This window comes from Poecilia reticulata, linkage group LG10 (assembly GCF_000633615.1).
Source record: "Poecilia reticulata strain Guanapo linkage group LG10, Guppy_female_1.0+MT, whole genome shotgun sequence".
NCBI lineage: Eukaryota > Metazoa > Chordata > Actinopteri > Cyprinodontiformes > Poeciliidae > Poecilia > Poecilia reticulata.
This window is the reverse complement of record NC_024340.1, coordinates 26,850,985-26,866,726: the sequence shown is the minus strand read 5'-3', so window position 1 is coordinate 26,866,726 and position 15,742 is coordinate 26,850,985. Positions and strand designations below refer to the sequence as shown.

Genomic DNA, 15,742 nt, shown 5'->3' with positions numbered 1-15,742 from the left:
GAAAAATACAAAAGCCTCTTTGCAAAACCCTATTTTTCTTTACCACAGTAACACAGAGAGCAGTACCTACGATTTTATCCTGGACTGAAAGAGTTTTCATAATAGCTTGACTTGGATTATCTATCTGCAAGATGAGTGTATAAAAAAATGATGGGTTGTAGTCAAACATGCTAATTATGTGCTTGGTGCGACTTGAAGGCTGCTTCATCTTTACCACCTGTAGTGCCTCACATTACTGGCTGCACTGGTGGGATCAGGAAAAGAGTTCWGMAGGAATGTGACTGAATCTTTATTACCCTGGTCTATATGTTGAAATTAACTGTAACTGCAAAGCTCATTTATATCTTAGAAAAATAGTGTTGCATGCTGGGATATTATGTAAAATTGAGGGTTTTCTTTAGATTTACGTARTGTTATATCAAAAACATMCCTCGAGTGTTGCATTGAACATCYTTCATGCATGTTTGAGAATATCTAGGATCTTCTGTGGCAGCCTTTTCAGGGTGCCTAAAGGCTCCCTATACCTGACCCCTAGCCTTCCCCACTCAGCTCCTTCRGACTAGTGGCAGCAGCAATAGGYAAACATGGTGGAACTGCGCRTCTGCCGAGCTCATTGTACAAACTACTTCGCAGTATTAACCATTCTCCTAAGAATGGTTAACACCAAAATGAGGAGCATTGTTGTGATGACATGCTGTAGAGTAGGAGCTCAAAGAAATAGCAGCCCAACTTCAAATGATCAAATTACAAATCAAATTATTTTTGATATGTCTTGTTTCATATTTATAGCATAATTGCAGTAGCTGAAAGTAACATAGTTACTTGATTTTTGCCATAAAATGGTACTATGCGCTTGCAAAATGCATAATCGCGTTAACTGATGCATCTTTTTTCCTTAGAGTATAATTTATCTTAAGAATTTTAGTCTGTCTTAGATATATGAATTACAGAGCTCTGAACTTTTTATTTAGTAATTTTTTTTAAATTTGAAAGTTTAAGTGTGTGTTTCTTGTTAAGACCGTGAGCGTAAAATATCCCTCATCTGCAGCAAAAAAAAAGTAGGTGGCATCTTTTTTTAGGTTTTGTTTTTGCCTTTGTTTGGCACTCCCTCATTTTTCATTTGGGAGTTTTTCAGGCTCATCATTATCACTTTCATACTTTCCAGAGCTAGAGGTGAAACAATGAGATCTGTCCAGTGCTCCTTCTCAATAACAGAATCAAATTAACAATGTGTTGCTGGTCTGAGGCTGGACCTGTTGATTAATAATTGTTTCTAGATCCAACCACCATCTGGTGCTTGTTAAAGTTGTAGCATTAATAAATTAACCAGTTATAAGATTATCGGTTTGACCCCTCTTTTATAGTTGAGCAGGAAGGCTTATATTTTGGTCGGCTATAGCCACTGACAAGGGAGCAAACAAAAGAAATCATATGAGGAAAAAACTTTCTATATCCACTTCTAATTATGGTGATGCTTGTTTCTGTTCTGGAGGTCAGGAGTACCTTGTTGGGGTAYGTGATGTCATGAACTCCTGGAAATACTCAAAAGGATTGAAATCCTTTGCCTAAGTATTAAAACACTTCCTCAATTGGGAGAATAATTCCAAACATTTGAAGAAATAAACACAACAATAATCCCATAGAAACAAAGTAGACCATCTTCCTGGACTCTGGATGATAAAAGGATATTGTGCAAAGAGAAATGGTCAAAGGTCACCCTCACTGCATACAGTCTTTTCTACATGGCAGAAAAGACTTTGCTGCCTTTCTGCTGATTGTTAGTAGTAGTGCCAATAATTGCTCCACCAGTGATTTAGAATAAAAACAACCCTACTCAGCATGTGTTGAATAATTGCACTCAAATTAAAGTTTTTAATTTTATTTATTTAATGTGGCATAATTTTATTGCAATAACAGCTGAATTCATTTCAATGTTTCTCTACATCCTCATCAGAGGTGCCAATAAGTGTAAGTGTATATAGCATTGTATTTTTTTCTCTCTCCAGCTATCAGTTTTATTGTGTTGGAAATGTTGCTGCATTTCTCCTTTTTTTCTTTTTTCTTTTTAAACACATGACAGCCCATCCTGCATCATAAGAGCGCACTTAAGTGCAAATGTGTGTCTGCCGCCCGACAATAAGAAGGCCATTCCCATCTCCAGCCTGTAATTACAGTGCTAGACATGAATCTGTCCAGTTATTTTTCCACTCATCAGTAATATTCCTCTCCATTGTGATTCCTTGTGGAATGATGCTGCCCTGCAGGCCATTTTCGTATGAATGCTTTTTTTTTTTTTTAATGTGGAACACATTGTCCCATTATGCAGATGTAAAATTATTTAAAACTACCCCCCTCACTTGAAACTGCACCACACAATCCAAAAACAGAATAATAAYAATTGTGGCTTTTTTTCCCATGTTGGCGAGTGTTGGAATAATGTGCGTTCTGAAGCTCTCCGGGTTATTTACATGAATTGAGAGAGGCAGATTGTGGGTGATAATGTTTCTTGTAGGTTTTACAGAAAATGCTTTCACTCTCAGGCAAAGGACCAAGTTTTATTCAGTGCTGACCTTGGCCACATCTCTGAGCTCAGTATGAAGCTAAAGTTTATTATTGATCCTTGAGCATTCAAAATGAAGGGCAGAGTGAAGATTCAGAGGGCTTTTTGTAATAACGGCATACAAATGCGATGAATGTCTCTGCATTCTGCCTCTTTAGAAGATGCCGTTGCATCACTCCAGGCCTTGACTCACGCTTCTCTCCTTCTCCCATTCTTCTTTTGTCTGCCAACCCTCGGATGGTTTGCTGTAGGAGAAGGATCTCGCCCCGCCGCTAATCGTCGCACCGCAGGACGCCACGATCCGCTTCGAGGACGTCTATTTTGAATACCTCGAGGGCCAGAAGGTTTTAAACGGGGTGTCGTTTGAGGTGCCTGCCGGGAAGAAGGTGGCTATAGTTGGTGGCAGCGGGTCGGGGTAGGTTTTGGCTTGAAAAGTAAATTGACTGAAACCTTTAGCGTTGTCATGTCGAGATGCGCCAAACAGCCACATCCKGGGTGACACCAGTTTCTGGTTCTGATTGAAGTCGACCCGCCAACCTATTTTAACTTTGTTTGTTTTTCTAATGACTGTAAGATGTGAAAGAGATCAGTGTGTTGCAGGTTCGTTGATTGAAACTGTAGTTTTGAATCAAATAAAAAATAAGTATTTGCATAATTAGATTGATTTTTACTACTGTAAAAATGTTGAGATGTTTAAAAATAWCTAAACATTGTTAAAAAAATGTTGCACTAAAGTTCGTACTTTGATTGTGGCGTTTATAGAACAAATAGGGAGGAGTTCTTAGTTTTGGGACATTGTTTGAATAGTAAGAAGAAAATCATGTATTTGACCCGCTGATTACCTCAGGTTGGTTGATTGGTGYATCTCTAGTGTCGCCACTCCTCCAACGACTGAAAGCATAGTCAGTAGACCCCGAGGGGGTGTGGCTGTCTGATTTTTACAGACGAGGCAATAACATAGATTTTTCTCATCTGTCTGCAGGAAGAGCACCATTGTGCGCCTGCTGTTCCGTTTCTATGAGCCCCACCAGGGTAACATCTACATCGCGGGGCAGAATATCCGAGAAGTCAGCCTGGACAGCTTGAGGAAGGCTTTGGGAGTCGTACCGCAGGTCTGACAAACACCAGCGCAATAAAGCACCAAAACAATGTGTTTATAGCATCACTGTCCTACCAAATTATATACATCTAGAGTTCTTTTTAAATTACATTGATTTATAGCTTATTCCTACAATGTTTGGAAATGGAGTTTGCTTTTATAATTTGCATTATAAGTATGGATAAAAGAAAATGGATTTGAATTTTTTTATTGCTTAAAATATAAAATCTAAATTTCCAAATTATAATGCTTCTTGCGTTTTTTTTTTTTGTTACTCTCTTGCCCTTTACCAAATGCAGATGATTAAACCAAACTTATCCTTAAATGAAAATGAGATGCAATATATTTCATACAGAAGGTTTTGAAATGCCTTAACATTTTCAATGGGGAAATCTATAGGATCCCTGTTACTATCATAGTCTATAAATGGTCGATGTAATATAAAAATGACTTTGGGGAATTATACACAACGATGATTAGCATCGAGTAATGTTAGAGTAATTGTTAGCAATGATCATTTTTGCTTTGCGAGCACCGAGGATGAGTTGAACAGATGGCGCGTGAACATATTTTTGTCATTTGCTCTGCTCCTCTTCCTCTGCCCCCCAATCCTGTTGTTTGTATCTGCCATCCTCTGTTTCTCTCGCTGCTGCCATGAAAATATCCTCGGAAGCCTCATTTTGTTCCCCGACTTTATTATCACCAGGATGCCGTTCTGTTCCACAACACCATCTTCTACAACCTGCAATACGGCAACATAAACGCCACAGCGGAGGAGGTGTACCAAGTGTCACGTTTAGCAGGCCTCCATGATGCTATCCTCAGGATGCCCCATGGCTATGACACCCAGGTTGGAGAGCGGGGCCTCAAGCTGTCAGGTCTGCTGCACATTTATGTCTACTCATTGTACGCGGTCTCCCGGATGCGAACCAGAGCTGTGTGTTTTGTCTCGCTCCCCTGATTGCATTCTTATGTAAAGAATTTAAAAGCTCAGCTGTCATCCTGTTAATTAGCTACTAATAGCTTATGTTCTATTGATAAAGCTCAGGAAAGGCTTGGAAACAAAACCCAGCCTGTTGTATGTTTGATGAGATTTACAATAATGAGATACCAGACAGCTATTGTTTAAAGTCAAGTTTTGACTTTCAACAATATTAGATATCAATATCAAATATCAGACATCACAAGCACTAAGCTATTTTTTTATATATATATTTCCTTTAAAATTGAAGAGATTTGTTTTTCTGATTTGAAACATTTTCATCACCTATTTATTCTTTAAAGAAGAATAACAAAATATATTTTTTACTGTAGCTCAGGCTCCTTGTGTRTTCCTAGTGAAACCCCCCTGACATTTCAGTTCTTCTGGATTTTCTATATATTTTTTGGTTGTACTTTTGGGTRCGTAAAGATATCACCAAAATATGGCAAAGGTTTTAATTTAGTTTGTTTTTTAAATTTTTTTAAAACCTGGCCTCATGTTCTGCTCCTGCTTACATTTCTATGTTTGCTACGCTAACATTAGCATGTTAACTCTGTTTTCATATGACTTGTTGATAATTTCACTCATAACAGATTTCAGTAATTAGTTAATGTTTTAACAAACCTTACAGAAAATGTTGTTCTCCTGCTTTAGAAATGTAGGGYTTTGTCTTGAGCTTTGTAAAATTTAATGACAAATGTTTCAGCTGCATTTTGGGTACTTTGCGTTCATCATCAGTGTACTGGAGCACAGAACAGGTCAGAAAGGAAAAYGTGGCAGACATCACAGTTTTTTACTTTGAACATCAGTGCAAAGAGTGAAAAATACTTTGTTGGCAGAAATCCAGATTTGCTGGATTGACAAATTAATATGCAAACGCTATGACGCAATTCTGCAAGCTGTTCTCGTGTAAATACATGACCATTGTTAATTAAACTTAAAATCACCCAAATCTGCTCATTCCATGAACCTGCCATGCTGTGCTCCCTAAGGACCTTCCCTCCTGCTAAAAACAAAACAGCTACTCATTATATCACAAATGGTGACGAACAATGTTAGGACATCTGTCTGTGGGCTGAATCTCCAGGGAAACAAGGTCATCCAGGAAGACAATAAGCTGACACACTCGAGCCGTTCCTCCATCTCTAAAAGCCAAGGTTCACACCTTCACGCACTTTCACAGATGTCTTCTGCTTTTCCACCGAGCAAATGACAAACTAGCATAAATTGGTTCTCTTTGTAGATTTGTCATGAGGATGTGGAAATTTGAAAGAGTTTTGCAGTATTCCTCTCAGGACTGCGTGTAGCTATAAGCATAAAAAAAAAACAGTTCTTAGAGCTAAGATGTTTTCCAAAATTGCAATTTTGTCAGACCTTCTTCACCTGCAGTTTTGGACAAAGAAACGCTGTTAAAGTGTTTGAGCACATAAATCACCTCACTGTTTTTATAGCAAAATAATTTAATTAAAAGTTAAAAGGACTTGAATTCAAATAGATAAATAGAATCTTATAAATACAGAGCCATATCCTCTTGTCAGACACAGCAAAGGTGCTTCTTAATAACACTGAGCCTCCTCCATGTTTCCCAGCAGATATGTAGGGAGTGCAACTGGCTGAAAAGCTTCAGTTTTGTGGGTGGGTTGCATGATTTTTATGTTGCAGCATTAAGGCCTTTTTKCCCTGCAGGGCCTGGCCCTGTTGTTTTCCGGACCTGGCTGCGTTTGCATTGAGCAGAGGGCCGCCACGAAAGTGGCCGGGGATCAACATACCAAGCAAATTCTTGTCAAAGTTACTTACAAAAGTTACGCAGGCATACGYGAGACATTTGGATTTAATTGAATAACTTTTCAGTGAACATTTAGCTTTTTTTTTTTTTTTTTCAATGAGTAGTGTTAATTTTGTTGGCATGAGTCACTGATAACTGGCACCAGATCTTGGAACATTTTCAGTGAGCTACACCTGGCTTGTTTTGAGTTAAAGTAATAAAAAATAAATAAAAAATACATCTTGCTTCTAAAAATTATTTGTATTTTCTGATGAAACATTTTGAAATGGCAGCGATGTCGTTTTTAAGCATTTGCTCAGAAACGTTTTCCCCTTGGATGCACAAACGGCTAAGTTGTCAAAATAAACTTTTGTCTGTGCAGAGAAACGGCTACAAACTSCATCAGAGTTTCAGTTTAATCACTTCCACCATCGCTGCGCTGTCATTCATTTCTTCATTTTAAGACCATAAGTGTGTTTAAGTGCAGGCTGCCTGTAAGTTGTCCTAATTCAATCAACACGAGACTTTGTGCAATCGGGTTCTTAGCGTCACTCACTTTAGCCCACGTAAACAGGGCTGTGAACCGTTTCTGTCTTCGACGCGCAATTACCAGCGGCATGTGGAGCGAGTGAGAGAACGGACAAAATAAAGACATGACTAAGTTCTCATTAATTTCACTGCTGCTGTACGTGACAGCTGCCAGCGAGCGATGAGAGGAGGGGTGTGGATCAGGAAGGGGCCAGCGTGYGTCGCGGTGCTCGTCGCTCTCCACTGCCAGCCATGTTTACACTCGCTGAAAGCCGCTTTCTTTCAAGAGGCCACACGCCGCTCGCATGTAATAAAGGCCGAGTCAGACACAGTGGGAGAAATCTTTGAGCCCTGCTGACTTTTTTCCTCACAATTAAATGAAAGTCTGTTTTCTTTTTTTTTTTTTCACAGACTCAAAGCCCGCAGYAGTGCTATTGTGTGAGCAATGGCCCCTCGGTTTGTGGCAGTAATGAAGAGACGAGCCAAACGGCAACTTGTTGCCCGTCTCTTTGCGTATGTCAAACACCGCAGCTCTCTCCACCTCTTATTAATAACGTCTCTTTGTCTGTTTCAGGCGGGGAGAAGCAGCGCGTCGCCATCGCCCGCGCCATCCTCAAGAACCCGCCCATCCTCCTGTACGACGAAGCGACTTCGTCCCTGGACTCCATCACAGAAGAGGTCGGTCCTGCCGCCGAGACAGACATCGGCATGCGTGCATAATAACAGTTCGCACTGTCTGCATACACATTTAGCAGCACAAACACCCACTCAGTCACCTGCTGTAGGTACACAATAATTCAGCTCCCTCCTGCGTCACATACCTGCTGTGACACACACCCCACACACACACACACACACACACGCGCGCACTGCACCCCAATGCACTCCTCCCCCCGCCACCTGCCTCTGTTTCTCCCACTTAATCTCCAGCTCAGCTTAAACCACACGGTCTTTGTAAATGTTACATCTAATGAGAAAGTTCAGCACGATCTTTCTGAACTTGTGCAGAAAAAATCCCCGAGTTGGGCAGCAAACGTGGCTGTTAATTGAGTTTTTTTTATTTTTTTTACTGTTGCCTCTCATAACAAAGATGTTTTTAGATTATCATATGCACACAGTGGAAAGAAAAGCAAATGAAGGTGGATGTTGCTGAGCAACATTGTATTGACTTTGAGTGTCTCTGTCGAATCAAGGTGTGGGAATATGTTTCATATATATTCTGTCATTCATGCACTTTTTCACACCACAGTTATTGCAAACTGTTTTCCTSTGGATTAGGGGATCCTATTGTAAGGCTTAGGATGTTAAACAGAGCCCTTCAGACGTATCCACTTCCTGTGAACTTTTTCACATTTTCTCACATTAAAACAGCAACCTTCAATAATGTTTCAATGGGATTTTGTCGGACAGACCGACTCCAAAGAGCGTATGGTTGTGAAGCGGAAAGAAAATGACGCATTCTTTTAAAAACATTGAATTTCTTCGGTGTGGAGGGAAATGATAAATGCTTTAAGAAGCTGAAAATTAAAACATAGCACCTTTCTCATATTTTTCTTTGGGTGCAATTTGYAAGTCGTGGATTTTTTTCTCTCCACTCCACAATTATATACTCTATTATGTCGATTTATCACACGAAAGTTGCAAGAAAACAAATTGCTGCAGGTTTCGATCATTTTCTCTGTGCTTCCAGAGCATCCTGAGTTCAACGAAGGAGATAATAAAGGACCGGACGTCGCTGTTCATCGCCCACCGGCTGTCCACAATCGTAGATGCGGATGAGATTCTGGTCCTCAATCAGGTGAGAGCTCCCCTGTGCGTCTTTAGCGTGGCCGCATACCTTCGCTCGTTAACATTTTCATTCAGAACATAGGGGTGATGGGAAAGCGAATCATATCGCGGCTGACTTTCTGAGCCCAAACATCCTCAGTGTTAATTGCCAGTCCAATTAGTTACGTTTGCATTGAAGAGAAGGACGATGACCTGCACTCCGCGTAACCTTCGGCACTCCGTATCTGCCAGCAATGAGCATATAGCCCGCCGCGCCGGTTTTGGCACTCATTTATTTCCCACCGTTACCTTTTCCTCATTGTATGTGATAAAAACCTGCTTCGTTTAACTTTTCTCATTAACTTCAACAACAACAGGACGTCTGTCTGCAGAAGAGAATGTATTATTTTCTCCATAAGGGCTCATTAAAGCAGTCTGACTCGACTGGCTGCTTTGGTCAGATGGCTCGTGTTGTTTGTCTCCGTGTCTAATAATGTATGGGCCATCTTCCCAGACACTGATGAGGCCTTGTTCAGGGCTATACATGGCTCCTCAGATGGCTCCTCTGACAACCGYGATTGTTCTAAACTGTGGCAGSAGTGAATCTCTTTTTCTGCGTCCAGGCGAGCGGAAATAAGCAGCGCCGCGCACGGCTGTAAAACACAAAAGAGACCAGGAGTGAAGTCGGTTATTATCTAGAAAGTAAGAGTTAATATTAGAAGCGATGCAGGTGAGCTGACATTTTCCACCAGTGCTTGAGCGGGAGGATAAAATGAGAGGAGACTTCTTTGAACTGCTTGTCTCGTTCCGTGTTCCCGGAGTCAGATGGCGGGGATCAGAGGGTTGTGACGAGGAGGCACGTCTGCGTGTGATGTCGCCACAGTGTTTGCTAGTGTCACCAGCAGAGGACTGCCTGGGGTGCTCATTAAAATAACGAGCAGGGTACAGTCACATGCTCGTCCTGGGTGTGCTAAAGACACTGCCAACACCTCTGCACGCTCAGCCGAGGTGGGGGAAGGGGATGCCCTCGTTTGTGTGTTGGCTGCGTGGGAGGGGAAGCGTTTGTCGTTTTCGTCCACGAGTTTGTGTTTTTTTTTTTTTTTTTTTTGCGAGAATGCAACAGTTGTTGGGGAGGCGTCGCGGACTCTTAGCAGCGCGGTCACGACGCAGCGCCGACTGCGCTTGTGGCCACTTCATTTTAATCTTAGCGTTCGTTCCTCTCTTGTGTTTCCAGGGCAAAGTGGCAGAGCAAGGCAACCACCACGCCCTCCTCGCCACCCCAGGCAGCTTATACGCAGAACTGTGGAAMGCTCAGAACAGCAAAATCCTGAACAGCGGCGCCGGCAAGAACTCAGCCGAGCCGCCGGCCGAACGGCTGTCCCAGAAGGAGGAGGAGAGAAAGAAGCTGCAGGAGGAGATCCTGAACAGCGTGAAGGGCTGCGGGAACTGCTCCTGCTGAGAGGAGCCTCCACCACCATGTTCYCTCCATCCTCACAGACGGCCTGCGCTGGAATCCTCGAGCCGGAGACCGGGCCGCTTCTCCGTCTCTCCTCCTCTTTCAACTAAAGGCCGCCGCCGCACGCCAAAATGGGAGGTGGAGCACAACAGGGAGCAAGTGTGTTTAGCTCTGGCTTGTGGCCAGATTTCAAGCTTTCATGCCAGTTTTCTGAGCTGAAGCAAAAGCGTAAGAGACTCCATGTATCAAATACGTGTGTTGGAGACATCTGTTCTCCAACATGGCCGTYTCCTTCTCCTCATTTTGGACATCTGGTTTAGTGACATCTTTCATTTGCACTGGAAACATGTAATCACTTGCATATGCCTTGACGTCGACAGAATTTGTATGGATTTAGTTTTTTAAATTATTCATAAAAAAGAACTGACCCTAGAGTTTGCATTTTCATGTTTTTATTCAAAGTGTGTACATATCTCAGTACATGCTGCAGTTGAAATCCTGAACTACAAGACAGATTGAACACTATTACATAGAGGAGACRCTCCTCTAATATTCACCAATACTGATTAAGGCACATAACTTTATTTGCAATCTCTATTCAGAATATTAAAAATCTGCTTATGGCATTGTTTATCTGCCCAGATTCATTCAGATTTTTTTCATTAATAAATCTTACACCWATAATATGAGGGAAGAGCTCTAAATGTTTCTCTTTCATATCTAAACATCTCATAACAAAAGGGTATTGAGGTTTTAAAAGTCAATGACGGCTTTTAGATTGTGACCAAATACGGAGTCTTCCTCTGCAAAGTATCGTGTTTATCATGTCCTCATCTTTCCGGTGAATGGTTTGGTTGCGGCGGGCACAGTTTCCTTCAGATCTATCCGTTTTTGTATCTAAATGAAGAATATTCAGATATGTTGTACAATACGCTGTCAAATACTTTTCTAAAGAAACCTGCACCATGTTGATGTGAGTTACTTGCAGAAAATGTAATAAATTTTGGTGTTTTGACAAAAATGACTTTTCTCTTTAATCAAAGCAAAGATAAATGGAAAGATGGCTTCTTTCTAAAAATCGCTTGATTTTATTCATTTATTTTATTCCCTTAGTTTGTTTAAACCCAGGGGAAACAAATAACAATGAACATTTACAAAGTAAATTTTAATGTACATGACTGATTAATTTATACCTTTTGTCCTTTGCACAGGTGGATGGGAAAAGGGAGCAAAAAGCAYATTAAATAAAGTTTTAAAACGTTAACTGTGACAAAATTTTGCAATATTCTGATGGTTTTAGTTACTGGCCTCGATTTATTAGTWACTGGATAGGAAGAAGACGTGCAGAAAATGATTCATGGACTTTTTTCCCTGGGTACAATAATTTATATTTCAAAATATGACTGGTTGTATGTTTTTGATTTTTTTGACTAAGACTTTCAAACCTTGTATGCTACATTAATGTGATCTAAAGCAGTTTTACAGGCCGATTCCCAACTTGTAATGCAATAATATTTTAGAGGTTAACATGTTTAAAAGTGTTTCTGCAGGGTCACAGAAGTCACAATATTGTATTAAAATTCATAGTTCCAGGCTTATGCATTGAGTTTTAAATGTAAGAAATAATCTGGATATTCCATGCTGCAGTTCTTTGAAAACAGTTTCTGGAAAACTTTGRACGAGTCTTCATTTTGTTTTTGGTCAGCAGGTCTTTTCGCCTGTCGGCTCCTCAAAGGCCGTCCACTGTTTCTCCATTTGTGGACAATWGATCCAACCGAATCACCTGAATCATTAAGCATTAGAAGTGAYTTTGTAACTTTTATGATGTGGCGTTTTGGAGATGTTTTAGCCTCTTTTGAAGATGCAGGTCAGGGAGTAACCAGGTATTGCTGTGGCTATTASAGTTAGTTTGAAGATCTGAAGCACACAAACTGAGGAAATCTGGCTGATACATTTTCACAACTTTTTTTTTTTGCATTAATCCTAATTAATGAGAACTAAAAAAAATATCCAGCAGCTAAGCAGAATTTTCCCATTACATTAAAGATGAATTCACTTTTCTCTTTTTGTCTTTGTAGTCGACTGTCCTGAGAACCACTAAAGCCAAGTCTGCTCTCCTAATTATCTCTTGATGTGATATTGTTCCCTGCAGGCCCGGGCTATTTCTAGTTTTGTTGTGTYCAGTACTATTACATAAATAATGTTAAAAAAAACAACAACAACAAAACATCTCTCAGTGACTGCTGGTTCCTTTCAACTTTCTGCAAACACTGGGACTGATTCATTATATCCATTGTGGATGTATGCACACCAGAGACCATATTTAATTTAAATCAAATGTAATGTATAACAGAGAAGTTTACTTTCCCAGATTAGCTATATTGAAGTTGCCTTGAAAACTGCCAGGGCTTGGAGAAAAAAAAAAACTATAATTGCGATGAAGAGGACAGGAAATTAATAACAGCAGGAGAACTTTTTCACACTTCAAATAGGATTTATAAAAACACAGCACATCCTATAGAAGTAAGTTTATGAGGCTACGATGAAATCATGATCAGAAACTACATCATATAAATTGCATAGCCTAAAACATCCCAGCTTGATGATGCGGACATTAAAATTTCAGATTTAGCCTGAGGACAGGTATTTTTCATTCTCAGGAAGCCATCTTCAAAGTTCGCCAGCTGCACCAAAATACCAACATGTTGGTTGAAGGAGGAGCAGAAAAAGAAAGAGTGCAGTCCTCATGTCRAAATCCTTTATTTACTTTAAAAAGAACAATCCTGATTTATTAAAATGAGCACTTCAGCTCGTCCTTCAACAACGTGCCAGAATCAGCCGTAGAATCAAAGCTCCTGCAGTCCCTGACAGGCGGATTGTGAAAACCAACATTAAACATTAAAACGTATGACTTATTGAATTACAAAATGTCAGGTAAAAGTTTCTCAGAAAAATGAATAATAATTAAAAAAAGCATAACTCTAACTAACTAGTAATTGTTGATTCGATCTTGTCTTTGGAGAGTCAAACTCTGCAGCTGCTGTAAAATGTTTACTTTTTAATTCAGTATTTTTAAAACATTGATGTTTAATATAATAACTTACAGTATGTGCAATTCCTATATGTGAAGTGTTGGTAGTAAAGTGACCACAATTAATTAAATCACATTTTAGTCGCAACCTTTTTCGTTTTTTACATGAACTTTAGAAGTAAGTTTTGAGTCTAATAATATACCTTATGCACTACTGGGACACTCAGTAACATTTCGACTAAATAAGTACCACACACACTGGCACCAACACTAAACTTACATATTATGACCATATACTTTTTATGCATCCTGATGCTTTTTTTTTTTACACATAAATATACAATGATGTCATCTGTATATAAGAATCTTGAGATTTTAGTTATTGTAATAAATTTCATCATGTATAAGACAAAATCTATTCCAGCCAATTGCCTTCTGAAGTCGCCTAATTAGTAAATGTAATCCACCTATATTTAATCTCTGCATGTTGCATCAAATATCATCATGAAGTCATAAGGTAGGTCAGAGATGCAGTTATTGAGGCCATAAAACAATATGCTTTGATAATTTACTAAAACACTGTTCAGTCCATTATCTGAAAATGAGAGAATATATCTGCAAAGCTACCAAGACATTCTGTCTGACATGCGACAAGCTGGACAGGGAGCTTCCTGCTGTGAGGATGTTTCCTTCAGCAGAGACAGAAAATCTGATCACAGTTAAGGTAAGACAGAGCGACATAGCAGGACAATGACCCTCAACATACAGATAGAGCTGCAATAAAATGGTTTCCATCAAAACATAATGGCTTTAGAGTGACCTAGTCAAACTCCAGACTCGAAAGTGGATGTTTCCCTCCGGTTTGACTGATGTTCAGCCATTTTTAATTTTTTTTTTTTAAGGAAGGAACTAGTGAAATGTGAAGCAAGCATCTAAATCTGTATGGTGGCAAACGCTACTTAACAACACTCTGCACTCTTAATGAGAATGGCCCACTAAGCTTGACAAGTACCGCTTTATTTTACAAAACCCCGCCGAAATGGCGTCGCGTGAAAATTATATCTTTTGATGACTAATCAAAGGAAGTAGAATATAAAATGGATCTGTATCATCAATGAAAGTAGTTAAGGAAACATTTTTTTTCCCCCACTTTGTGTCTAACAACCCATTGATGTTTCTCCTACTGTGGATCCGTGGACAAGATCTGTCACGGAAGCCGAAATGATCAAGTGACACTAACGCGCTCTGGTTGCGTTTGTTTTCTGACGGACACAGCGACATCAGATGCTCCTCTAGGAGCCCCCTGCGACTCTTTGGCCCCTCCTCCGGGACCAGAGACTCCGCACCGCACTTTCTGCGGTGCCTTTCGACCGGATTATAATTGAAGCCGACAAATAACAAAAAAAAAAAAAAAATCTACCCAATGTGACAGACCGAGGCCCGCCTCCCTCCGCCACCTCCGGAGAAAGTCGCGCATTATAGATGAAAGTAGACTTTGATAAAGGCCCCGCTTAAAAAGAAACTAACTGGGTGATTGCGGCTGGATGGGCCTCCTTTCATGCGTCAGATGTCCAGGCAGATGAGTTGATGTTAATGGCGTCCTTCTAATCTAACCTAGGAAGCGATTATGAGACTATTCATTAGTGACTCCCAGCAACGCTCAGCTGCTGCCCCTAACAGGTTATCCACTAATTATTCGGAGAACATGGCTCACTATGATGTGCCATGGTTGTGTGAAAGAGCCTCGGGATATTATTACTCAGGCCGCTGTATTTATTTATCTTTTCCCATGTTGCTCTTTCTCTTTCTGTGTGTCAAGGACAAAACACGCAAGCACTGAAGTTACTAAGCAATCTGAGGTGGGCCCACACAGGGAGGGTGTCTGCTGTCTCGCTATTTATGTTGGAAAAAACTGAGTCACAGAAATCTGTCGTTCGGCGGTTTTGTGTCTGCTCTGCGATTGGTGCCGTTTGTCTGCGTGTTTCCAGGAGGTAATGAGGAAGCCATTCTGCTGTTTACCATTCAGCAGTCGGCAAGCGCCAAGAAAGACGGACACACAAAGGCCTCTTAATAATGTCCTTAATATGGACTGCAGCAAGCACTGCGACCTTCTGCTGAAGGAGAAAGTTTCAAAGAACATGCTTCAGATTCGCTGATAGGGTAATATCAGCACCTACTCTTTCTCTCTCTCTCTCGTTCTTTCTCTGTGTGTCTGCATCATAATGTAGCCAGGTGGTAAATTTTGGTTAAATAATTGTACTGTTTCAAAGTGTTGGTTTTCTTGTATCTTACGGTAGCAATGCTATTAAGTGATTTTGTTTCAGTTATGCAATTTTATTTCCTATGTGTATGTTTTTCACATTTAAATATGATCAGGTAGTTGGTCTCAAGTGCTGCACATTTTGACCACCAGAGAGCAGTGTTTCAAGGTGATTACTGTTTCCCAAGACGGGGCAGGAAATACATTTTGTTCTCTTCCGGTGTTGCTATGCTATGTGATGAACTTGGACGGGAACTGTATGTGATTTATCTGCAGGTGATAGTTTCAGCAGAA

General features: G+C 40.4%; 1 protein-coding gene across 1 annotated transcript in view; it reads left to right on the top strand.

Annotated features, from left to right (window-relative positions):
• abcb7 (ATP-binding cassette, sub-family B (MDR/TAP), member 7) overlaps positions 1-11,177 on the top strand; it is a 31,029-nt gene extending 19,852 nt beyond the window's left edge. The window contains exons 11-16 of the mRNA XM_008420068.2: positions 2,812-2,975; positions 3,543-3,672; positions 4,366-4,537; positions 7,509-7,612; positions 8,625-8,732; positions 9,936-11,177. Coding sequence (XP_008418290.1) covers positions 2,812-2,975; positions 3,543-3,672; positions 4,366-4,537; positions 7,509-7,612; positions 8,625-8,732; positions 9,936-10,160 — 903 coding nt within the window. The 3' untranslated portion in view covers positions 10,161-11,177. The remainder of the gene's footprint in view (positions 1-2,811; positions 2,976-3,542; positions 3,673-4,365; positions 4,538-7,508; positions 7,613-8,624; positions 8,733-9,935) is intronic.
• Positions 11,178-15,742: the final 4,565 nt, after the last annotated feature.